The sequence below is a fragment of the Papilio polytes genome, unplaced genomic scaffold, assembly GCF_000836215.1.
Source record: "Papilio polytes unplaced genomic scaffold, Ppol_1.0 DF822067.1, whole genome shotgun sequence".
NCBI lineage: Eukaryota > Metazoa > Arthropoda > Insecta > Lepidoptera > Papilionidae > Papilio > Papilio polytes.
In genome coordinates, this window is record NW_013527137.1 from 8539471 (window position 1) to 8551721 (window position 12251).

Below are 12251 nucleotides of genomic sequence, written 5' to 3' on the forward strand. Positions count from 1 at the left end.
ACATATATCCATTGACTAAAAGGTTGTGTACGGCAAAAGTTTCCAAATGGTTAGAAGATTTAAATTATGAACAAACTGAGAACATCCTATCCTATAAAAATGATTAATAACTAGCTATTGTTTGCAATTTCGTTCCGTGAAATTAAGGATTTAAAAAAGATATTAAAAAGAAAAAAAATTCAAAAATGCACATCTTTCCTCTTTATTATATTATATTAGATTAGATATAATATTCAAAATATTAAAAATGATAATCCTAATGACACTATGTATTCACATCACACACTACCCACTAACACTTCACATTTACCTAATTTTAATTTTGTTCTTTAATATAAAAAAAAAATGCTTGTTTTGTTACAGTTAATTAATAATGTTCTTTATTTTGTATTTTATATGTATGATTATTGGTCTGTGGGGCGGGGGCCTGGTGATCCATTACACAGGGCGCGACCCTAGTTTGGACACCAGTCCCCCCGCCAAAGGGGAAAATTAATAAAGTTATTTTTTATTTTTATTTTTTTAATTTGATACCAATGGCAAATAAAATCCTTTATTTAAATAGCTATTATTATACTTTAATAATTAAAATATTATGGTAATAGATGTAAAGTTGTTTTTTTCAGCAAGCTTAGAAGAAAAAATAGACTACTACACAAAAAAAAGAAAACTCAACTCGGCGTAATATCGAAATATTTAATCTAAATCTAAGAATAATTGCATAATAAATGTTGTTTAAAAATTAAATGCTCTTTTTTTTAAGTCAGAATTTACGTGTGGTTTTTAATATATACGCGGGCGAAGCTGCGAGGAATAGTTAGTATGTACATCGTATATTATATCGTCAACGTTCTAAGTAATTAATATTCATACCTTGATGTATTCTGTTTATAAAAATTGAAACAGGTGCGCTTTTACGGCCATTTAATATAAACTTAGGTAACGAATGGTATCCTTTTAAATATTATTAATTCTGTAAGTAGTGTTATTGTATTGTCAAGTTTTATTTATCAATATAAGGATTTTAGTAATGGATATTGCTCAGGAAATTGAGAATTCTGTGATATGTCGCCAGCAAGTACTTAGGAAGACAACGGCTTTTGGTGATTCAAATATACAAAAATTTTACGAAGGTAGTTCGGTTTTAGTGACTGGGGGTTCGGGTTTTATTGGGAAGTTGGTAATAGAGAAACTGTTAAGGTAAGAAACTTGTGTACTTTATTCATTTTTTTTTAATTTCGAGTTGACAAACTTAACTTTATTTATTAGTCCTAAATTATATTTAAATTCATGTTGAATTAATCAAATTTATACAAATAAAGTTGTAAATCTTTTTAGGGCGTGCTCCCCGAAAAATATCTACATATTAATTCGTACCAAGAAAAATAAAAATGTACAGCAAAGGATACAAGAAGTTTTCGAAGATCCCGTAAGTTTTTTAACTCTCATTTTAATTTGCATTTCAGAGCACATTGGTCCATCGCATGTTAATGGCCAGAATGGGGCACCAATATAACATAAGCTTGTAAACTCTCCCCCTAAAACATAGTTAAATAGCACTTCGTAGAATCAACACCGAAACGAGTAGAGTACATGATGTGCAAATGTGCAAAGAATACACATTAATTTTTTTTGTCTCTGTCTGTCTGTCCGCAAGCCGCGTTTGTAATAATCTCCAAAATATAAAAATAATCTAAAGGTAATCTCCGAAACGGCTGGGCCGATTTCGACCGGACTTTCACTGAAGGGTAGCTGACATAGACGGGCATGTTACTATCTGTTGCTATCTTTTATCTTAATATTGCGTGGACGAAGTCGCGTGCAACGATTAGTATATAATAAACATTGAGTAATTTGAATTGTATATGTCGCATAGGGGCTCCCCACCCTCAACTATTAAAACTTTGAAAGGGATCCACGAGAAAAAATATTGGGAACTTCTAATTTCGAGTATACGACTTCGCCCGCGTGAAATAAAATAGCCTATGTTACTCATAGATAAATTACCTTTCTAATGGTGAAGGAATTTAAAATCGGCCCAGTAGCTTTTGAGCTATTTCAATACATATAAAAATACAAATCTTTCCTCTTTAATATTAAGTTTTTTAGAGAACATAACATTTTTTAGGTTTTCGGATTGTTGCATCAAGAGAAACCAAACTTCATTACCAAGGTAGTTGCAATAGAAGGAGATATCAATAAGGAGAGACTTGGTATCAGTGAAAATGATTGGAACATCATTGCCAACGAGGTACAATTTTAATTTAAATACCAGCTTTTGCCCGCAACTACGTTCGAGTGGAATAAAAAAAAAACAAAAGTAAGTGGCCTATGTTATCTTCCAGACCATCCTCTACATATATGCCAAATTTCATCGAGATTCGTTCAGCAGTTTAGGCTACAAACTCTAACAAACATCCATCCATCTAAACTTTCGCATTTATAATATTAAGTATGAGCTGTTGCCCGCGACTTCGTCCGCGTGGTATTAGAAAACATATAAATTACAAAAAGCTATGTATCCCTCTGGAACCGGACATTTCTCTGGTATGAAGCTTATCCCATGTGTACTCCAGACTTTGTTTTACATCTGTGCCAAATTTCAATAAGATATGTTGAACCGTTGCAGAATGATCGAGTGAACATTAACAAACAAAATTAATGAATCCCACGGGAACCGTAACTATTCCCGGGATAAAAAGTAGCCTATGTGTTCTTCCAGACTATGCTCTAAACCTGTGCTAAATTTCATGGAGATCCGTTCTGTCGTTTAGGCTACAAACGCTAACAAACATCCATCCATCCATCCATCCATCCATCCATCCATCTAAACTTTCGCATTTATAATATTAGTAAGAAGTAAGAAGTGAGATTAGTAAGATTAAGTACTCGTATGATTATGAATTCGCAGCTTAAACTAAAATTGAAATAAGGATATAATTTTTTGGTATATTTGCTATAAAAGCCAAGATTGCTATCTGTTGGAAAATTTGAATATATAAGCATGAAATTTGTAAACATTAAAATAATTTATAAATTATAACACGGCTAAACTCTCATGACAACCTTCGGTGTAGGTGTTCAGGAACCAAACTATGCGTTTCGGAACTCGCGCTGGACAAAACAAATCATGCACAGGGAGCGACCTCTAAGCGAACACTGAATACAAATGCTTTGTGCTGGTTTTAAGTTTTGTACACAAAGAATAAGAGTGTATCGTCTTTCTGATAATGTTGTACGGTTTGGGTAGATCCAGGAAGTGCTTCTTTGCATAGTTTCCTTTGTAGTGGTTTTGTCTAAGATTAAGAATGGAAAAAAAATGATGATAAATAAGCTCTTTTTTTAATATAAAAAAAGGTGCTGAAATCTCAAAATGTTCACGTATCTTTTATCTGCCAATTATCACTAAGGACTAGTCGTGACTTCACTCTAAAACTTCAATGGTCATTTCACTTGATAGCAAAGAAGAACATTGGGAAATAAATGTTGCCAGCTTTGTCGCTGGTCCTCAATTGCAGCGATCATAAGTTGAACATGACATAGCAAAGTGATTTACAAGATATGAATGAGGTGACGTCCATCAGCTAAAACATAGGTTGAAATGTTACCAGGGATATGTCGCAAGAGAATTTAAATTACCTCATCATGAATTGATGTTAAAAAGTCGGTGCCAACAAATTTTAAATAACACGGTTCATGCAATTGAATAATCTTACCATTTGAAATTGTTTACCTAGAAAAAATTGCAAAACGATCTCTCCTTTCTAATTCTAGTATTCATAAAATTTCACATTAGAGGAACGACGACTTTTTTCCATAGACTTAATCTATTATGAACTACAAAAATTGCAAACAAATGCCTTGACCATGCTAAATAAAAATTATTGAAGATTTAATATTTTTTGTGTTGTGTGTTTATGCAAAACATTTCCGTATTTATTTTGCAGTAAGCCGCACATTCAAATAAATAATGCATGTTGAACCAAACGTATTCAACAAATACATACGTATAATTTAGCATTGAAATAAATAAATCAATTTACAGTAACTAATTATACTGTTCAAGCGAATTAATGAAACCAAACCCATGACCTAGAGGTGACTACATTTATGCCGATTTTCATCTTAATCCGTTCAGCTATTTAGGCTACAAACGCTAACAAACTTCCATCCATCTAAGCATTCGCATTCATAATATTAGTATGATATGAGGGTTATATTACTTTATTGTTAAACTTTAAAAAGTAATATGTTTTTAGGTGGACATAATATTCCATATGGCAGCAAATATAAGATTCGATACTAGTTTAAAAGACGCCTTGATAAGTAATGTTAGAGGGACTAGAGAGACACTAAATTTGGGCAGAGTATGCAAGAAACTCCGTGCATTCGTGTACGTTTCCACTGCTTACTCACATGCGACGAATGATCGTATCGGACGCATCGTTCCTGAGCAATTTCAAAAGCTACAGTTAAATCCGGAAATAATGATAAAACTGGCAGAAACATTATCCAATGAACAACTCGAAGGAATGACAACGTTGTAAGTCGATTTTTATCTCTTTTCTTTACAAATTCACTAGCTTTCGCCCGCGACTACGTTCGCGTAGAATTAAAAAAAAAAACGAAATTGAGTGACCTATGTGTTCTTCCAGACTATCCTCTACCAACTATATGTACCAAGTCTCATCGAAATCTGTTGAGTAGTTTAGGCTACAAACTAACAAACATCCATCCATCCATGCATCTTAATCTAAACTTTCGAATTTATTATATTAGTATGATTACAGTTTTATTGTTTCTATTTCTTATTTCTACTAAGATTTTATTATTAAGAAACTTTTAATAGAGTTGTAAGAATAATAGTTACATTTCAGTTTTACAGACGGTTGGCCAAACACCTATACGTATACGAAGGCAATAGCGGAAGAGACTGTACGTACGATAAAAAGTGACATGCCTGTTTGCATAGTTAGACCTGCAATTGGTAAAGTATTTGTAACAACAAAAAACAATCACAGCATATTTTTGAATAATTCTTCTTGTTTGTAATTCAAAGCGCTACACTTACAACACGCTTTAGTCTGTATATTTTCACGATAACTTAGGGAGTAAATAATTTGGAAAAAACCGTAATGCGGGAAAGGGAATTGCCATGCCAAACAATTCTCAGCCAACATCAAAGGCCTTTCTTGTCATTAAAGCATTTAAATTTTAACATTTGCAATTGAAAATTTCACAAATGTAAACAACAAAATGAAGTTTTCGTAATTTCATGCGGATGAAGCCGCAGGGGAACAGTATGTTATGAAATGTGTTGACCTCTTTGGTACAAGTGTTAACTGTCATGTTGTAATGCTTTTATTTTAAAATAAAAATAAATAAAATAATATTAATCTTATTTCCAGTAATACCACCGATAACAGAGCCAGCTCCAGGTTGGATCGACATGAAAAGCGTATACGGACCAAGTGGAGTATGTAATTGTTTTATGAATTTATGTATTTACCACTTACAGGAACGTATTTACACTTTCCCTATCATTCTCTTTAAAAAATAAAACAGAGATAAACCGCGAGGTTTTAATGCTTCGGCACCTCACGGTTTCTAAAGCAAGAATGGACAAAAAGATGTACGCCACTCGTGTCTTGGTATTGGCAATAAAACATTTTACAAAATTATAATAAGCTAAATCTTTTTTTTAAAAAAAAAACTAAACAGTTTTACAATATAACATAATTATACTGACATGTGGTTTTGATCTGTTAATAGAAAGCGTTAGTATGTGAAAAATGTTTTAAGTGAAGGTTCAACTTTGCCTTATCTATATATTTTTAATCTCTTCGTTAAAAAGAGGTCCACGTAATTTAAAAAAAAATTCAACGTTTTATTATTATTTTTCTTGAATTACTGGTAGCTGATTTGTGGAAATTCGAATAATAGATAAGAATTCGGAATAATAAACATAATGACTATGTATTATTCCAGATGTTCTTAGGTGTAGGGATGGGGCTAACGAATGTGGTGTTCGCAAGATTAGAGAACACGATGAGTTTTGTTCCCGCTCACTTAGTAACAAACGCCATTATAGCCGCCGGCTGGGAGACAGGACGTAAGATAGATGTGCACGGGAATTCAAAGATCTACACAGTCAGTAATATAAGGAATCCTATAACATGGGGTAATTATTATAATTATTAACTCACAGTCCTCTCTTCTTTTACTTCTTGCCGTCTTAGTTCTTACTATCATTTACAACTACAAATTTTTACCTGGAAGAATGTCTTTTACCCCTTGACTCCACAACAGCTGAACGAATCAGGATAAAATTTAAAATAGAAATAGACCTAACAAACTATGTATATAAATCCCTAAAAGTTTTCAATACAATAACTAATTTTCAGGTGAACTTGGTGTTATAATAAAAAGAAACAGACAAGAACTGACAACACCAAGAGCTTTATGGTGCGCCGGAGTTTTGGAGACGAATAGCCCTTTTTTGTTCTGGATATTATCTTGGCTATTTCATTTTATTCCTGCATATATTGTAGACGGCATTTGTTTCTTGATCAGAAAAGAAAGAAGGTGAATATTGATTTTTTAATAAGCGTAGCATTTTACTTGCCTTTAGTCGGAATATTTCCGAGTTACAATATACAAATTCAATATTAAGTATGTCCTATGAAGGAGGCCTACCACGAAAATTTGCGAGAAAGTATTCGTAACGTCATCGACAAAATTTGTATGTGATTCGTAACTAACATAAAGTTCACTGACAAATGAAATACGAATTTTATCAACGACGTTATAAGTATTTCTCGCAAATTTTCTTGTTAACCCTCCAGTATACAACTGGCAGTATAGCAGTAATAATATAAAAAAAATGTCCATACAATGTTAAAATCTTCTTTTAATTCTAGGTTCGTGAAATTGTATAGTAAAATGTACAAACTACAGCATGTTTTGAGTTATTTCACAAGACACGATTGGCTTTTCGACGACACAAACCTCAAAAAATTATTCGAAAACATGTCAACTACCGATCAGTTAATATTCAACTTTGATGTGAAGACAATAAACTGGACAGAGGCCGTCATTATATGGTGGATTGGAATACGGAAATATATAATCAAAGATGGCCTAAAGGGAACTAAAAAAGGAAATTTAAAACAAAATGTGTTTTTAGTATTAAATTACTTATTGGTACTTTTATATGCTTATGTGATATTAAATCTATTATGGTATTGTTTCCTAGCTATAGGTTATGTTATTGGACCAATTATAAAATATATTTTATTGTAGTTTATGACAGTTTTTTGTTTGTTTAAATGAATATAAACTTTTGTTCTTTTGGGAGGGGATAGATAAAACACAAAGCATTAATAACATAACAGATGTTTATTATATTGAAATATTTCGGCTATTAAAACATTTGTGAATTTCATATTGTTATAATTTAGGGGAGTTTTTAACTGTTACTTATAAAAATGTACACAATAAATATAGTGTTTTATTATAATTTTCAAATAAGATCTTCATAATTTATCCTTGCACCTATATGAATAGTCCTTCACCCATTTTTGAATGTGATTAAATTGAGGATAATTTGAAATATGATAATTTTAAACCAATGATAAGTATGTATTTACAACTTTAGCGTATTTTTGCTTTTCGGCAATAGATGGCGTTAGCATAGCAAATACAGCTGATGGAAATAAATAAAGGTCTCTTTAATTTATTTTGTTAATTCTAGATACGATGAAAAGATGTATGTAATAATTACAAACATTCATTACATCCTTTTTTTTTAAATTAATATTTAGAATAAATTAATGAAAAATGCAGACAAACTGTTTTTGCGATGTATTTATAGAAATCGAGAGTATTTTAAAATCTGTAATTATCTCGTAATTATTATGGCATTGTATTTGTATTGTGCTAAGCCTGGTCTAGTGCGCGCGTAAACCGGCCAAGCGAGTGGTTGCAAATGCCGTAATACTATCGTACTGTACCTTACTGTACTATCTATGCAGTGTTAGAAGGCCGCCGCGGCGGTATAGCGGTGTTTTTAAGTTAAATTGCACTCAATATAATTGCACGCTAAAAACAAAACTTCCCGGTAAAAATATATCCAGTACAAAAAAAAACTTTAATTTTTCAACGTTCCGTTTCGTCTAATTTAGTTGATGCAAAAATTTTCTCTGTAAATCAGTTGTGCCAGTTTGACAGTTCGATAAAAATATTTACGTGACGTATGGGACTTTATTTATTTCAATGAATGACGATGGTTTTTTGTGGTTAAATGTTACAAAAAGTAACATTAGAAGTGGATTAGATAAATTATGTGAAATACGTGGCAAAGGTTACATTATAACCTTTATAATAACATAAACTCAGGTACGTAACCAAAGTATATTTTGCTGTAAGGGCTTAGAAACATTAATATCAACAAGTTACCAAATTACAATCATCCTGAGACCCTTAATAAAAAGAATAATTTAACTAAACTATCAGCAGTTTAAGTTAAGTTTTATTTTTAGGTGTAATGTAGACTGTACTCTTATTTAAGTATGTCCAAAATTTGTATTGTTTTTTACTTTAAATGGAAATGAGAAATTGTATTTACACAATACACTGGATTACAATACAATTTCTTGTCTGTATTTATTTTGCAAAGCGTTTTAACTTTATCATACATATATTTTCAACAAGTCTGCAATTGACAGTTATAAAGGTGTAATTGTGTACATACTTTGATTTCTCATTTCTATTAAATTCGACTTTAGAGTGACATGAAATTTATATTCTTTCCTGGACTGTAGCAATATTATATTTAAAATGAAATGAAATGACATTTAGTAATAAATGCTCGCCTTTCTGCTTTTGTATCCATTATCATTGCATTTTCATTATTCTTCTATGTTTTAAACTTTTGTTTTAATATATTTTTTCTTTGTTACAGATACATCTTTGCCAATAATTGACTATGGAACACAGAAGTTGTCAAAACATTTTTATTATGAAATCTTGATTATGTGACTTTAATTCTTTTTAGTTTCCGTTAATAATTCATTTTACTTTTTAAAACTTATTCATAATGTGAGGGTAGATAAGTATTATGTTAAATAAGGCCAGTATTAGATGTAGTTTTTTTATAATTAGAACTAAATATGAGTGAATTTTACTACTGCACTGCTCAAGATTCTACATATTTTTCACATTGTAAGTATATTTTAATTTATTAGATTATAAAAATATCATTTTAACCCATACACTGCCGCACATTATTTTTTTTCTTTGGTGGTGCTATGCCACCCTCTCCTTCTCCCCCTGTTGCAGTGTGTCCAAGGTCTTAATTTTAAAAATCAACTGCAATTTTAAATTACTAGTTAAAATTATTACAATAAATATGATATTTCACAAATTTGGGTTAGAATTTAGAATTGGAATTGTAGTGGCGTTGAATGTGTTAAGATGACAATTGTATATAACAAACAGTGTTATTTCCAAAGAGGATATTTGTCTGAGATTAAAATGAATAAATGACATAAGTCACTACCTGGACTCCAAATCAAAAGGCTAAGTGACTAAGTAACTTCCATACATAGAAAAACAATCTAACCATATAAGTTTTATCACAAATTGAACATGAATGGTTCTTACTATTAAAAATGTTGTAAAGTAACTCCTATGTTATTGATCTAAGGTGCATTTTTAGTTTAAAATCGCACATAAATCTTTCATAGTAAGTTATAAGTATAGTTGTAACTTAAAGGTGTGAAATTTTTAAGTATTTGAAGTATAGGAATGTGGCCAGCGACACCTTAAGTTACTGTGTTTTGTAATATTTAATAAAATGTTGCTTTTCCATTCTTGTATTCTATTTCCTCTGTTAAAGAAATTATTATTCATAAGGATTTTAGTACATAAGATTAAATCCTATTTGTTGATAAAATTATAAATGCAAAAGTTTTGATGGATGTTTATTTGTTGAAGGTTTCTAGAGAATGATTTAACATCTATATAGAATGGCTGGAAAAGTAAATACGCTACACATTTTTTTTTAATGCCTCGCCGAGGTATTCGTAGGCAATAGTTGATTCTAATTAAAAATCAATATAGCGTTTGTTTGTTCAATGAAAACTACCCGGAAAATGATTACTTAAAAATTGCATCCACATCCTTTAAACTGACCAATTTATTTTTTGTTATTTTTTTCATGCATAGAAAAACGTTGTAAAGGCGTTTACAGTAATATCGATTTCATTACAGTTGCAAAAACTTCAGAACTTATTACTAAGGATTGATTTACGTAAAGCTTTGATTATTGCAAATTAGACCAAGATCTGTTGAATATTAAATGAAGAAACTCGTATGTTACTTTGTCACACGCGGAAACATATGATGACCTATCATTTTATGACTTAGTTGAATCAGTTTTAATACCTTTGGTAATTCAATTTGCTTTAACAATCTCGACGGCAACATTGTATCATAGTGGTATAACCTGTCTTACAGTTTATTCGAATGAATCAAAAAAATGTAAAATAGATGTACACATTACTATAAAAATACCATAATAATAACAGCTGTCACCTCCTCATAAAGCCTCATTGGCTTGAATGATTGAATGAATATGTATTTATAGCCACAAAAAAGAAATTACATAAAAGAACTCATTGTAAAGAAAACATATAATAGTGGCAAAGGGTAGCTAGCTCAGCGTATGCAGGACGGACTAAACCGTTCTTGCGCAAGCCGCTTAAAGCGTCCCTTCGTGTCTACAAATTGATGAACTCTATGGAAGTTAATTTTGAGACCTCTGTCTATCTTTAAAATGTGTCGATCACTTGTCTTTTTTTGTTTGCAGTGTACACAAGCACATGACTGTGGGGTCCAGCAAAAAGGCGCTTAATGGTTTACATGGTAAGTGTTTTTGTTTACGTTTACGTTACGGCTTACAATCGGTTTTAAGAAGTAAAAATACCCATTACTTCTTAAAGCCGATTGAGTATTTACAAGTCTCCTTAAGAGAACTTCGCCTGTAGCGTTTTCACTCTAAGGTATAAGCCTAGACCAATCAGTAATTAGGGGCTAATGTGGTATAAAAATATTTCGACATTACTCAAACGATGAAATTTAATAAAGGTGAGGCTACTAAAACTGGCGCTAGGTTGCGACTGCTAAAACCAGGGTCGGATTTACAGACGTGACTCTTTGAATCCGTCCCTGTCTTCGCCATATTTGCATCATTTCTTGACCAGCTACGATTAATTAGCCTCTTGAATAAATCTGAATATAGTAAAATAGGTATTTAAGTTTTTTTGGTTTTGTTTTTTTACTGTCATGTAGGTTAGTTTTGCATTGATATTAAACGGTTATATTACAATTTTGTGGAGTAAGGTCAAAATAGAGGTCACGGCGTGATTCCATTAATCAAATGCCTTATTTCGCCACACCCGTACGTAAGGCGCATCTTAAGGCGTAGCTATACCTTATCTCTGTTATAAATAATTCAAACCTTATTTGTTTATTTATGAAGTATACATCAACTAGGTTAGGCTAATATTTTATACAAGATCCGCTAAGGACCCGGCTTTTGTGTTATAGTAAATATCAAAAGTTTTGAGTATGTAACTTTTACGTAAAGTGTATTTAAAATGATAAATAAACAATGACAATGTAAAATTCAAGACTCGTAAACTCAAATACCGCATTTATATTATCGAATTTCTCGAGTATGTCATCGAACTGGTTGAGAAGGATTCAACAAGAAGTTTATAAGGACGTCTTCAACCTCCTTTTACCGGCTTGAACCTTTTGTCACTTGTAAAATGTTATTCTATTCGTTTCTTCAGAACATGACAAGGATAGAGTTAATCGAACTGATTTTTTGATCATAATTACTAGTTACTTCCGTATAAAACAAGTAATACACAGCCGGATGTTTAACTGGTAGGCGTGGTATGAACCTTAATATATCAGACACGTATCCGTGCGGTGATCGCAAGGTCGTGATGCATCTAACGCTCGTTACTGCCAAATGCGGTTACAAAAGCGCTTATAAGATGGACTAGCTTTCGCCCGCGACTCCGTCCGCGTTGAGCTAAAAAAAAATCCCCTACATCTATGAAAATTTCATCGAAATCCGTTCAGCCGTTTAGGCTACAAGCTCTAACAAACATCCATCCATCCATCCTATAATCTAATAGGTAATTGACATTTGTAGTACTAAACCATTTTTATTTTAC

At 31.8% G+C, this 12251-nt stretch overlaps 3 protein-coding genes across 3 annotated transcripts in view; all 3 read left to right on the forward strand.

The window, feature by feature from the left end:
• LOC106107188 (tRNA pseudouridine(38/39) synthase) overlaps window positions 1-711 on the forward strand; it is a 10477-nt gene extending 9766 nt beyond the window's left edge. The window contains exon 9 of the mRNA XM_013287921.1: window positions 627-711. Coding sequence (XP_013143375.1) covers window positions 627-685 — 59 coding nt within the window. The 3' untranslated portion in view covers window positions 686-711. The remainder of the gene's footprint in view (window positions 1-626) is intronic.
• Window positions 712-716: 5 nt separating this feature from the next.
• LOC106107187 (fatty acyl-CoA reductase 1-like) lies at window positions 717-7459 on the forward strand. Its single transcript, XM_013287919.1, has 9 exons — window positions 717-1200; window positions 1339-1429; window positions 2129-2251; window positions 4260-4543; window positions 4878-4987; window positions 5409-5476; window positions 5989-6181; window positions 6405-6585; window positions 6921-7459. The coding sequence occupies exons 1-9, from the start codon at window positions 1031-1033 to the stop codon at window positions 7300-7302; spliced, it is 1602 nt and encodes a 533-aa protein (XP_013143373.1). The 5' UTR covers window positions 717-1030; the 3' UTR covers window positions 7303-7459.
• Window positions 7460-7946: 487 nt separating this feature from the next.
• LOC106107166 (Krueppel-like factor 8) overlaps window positions 7947-12251 on the forward strand; it is a 33304-nt gene continuing 28999 nt past the window's right edge. The window contains exons 1-3 of the mRNA XM_013287891.1: window positions 7947-8397; window positions 8963-9222; window positions 10871-10926. Coding sequence (XP_013143345.1) covers window positions 10915-10926 — 12 coding nt within the window. The 5' untranslated portion in view covers window positions 7947-8397; window positions 8963-9222; window positions 10871-10914. The remainder of the gene's footprint in view (window positions 8398-8962; window positions 9223-10870; window positions 10927-12251) is intronic.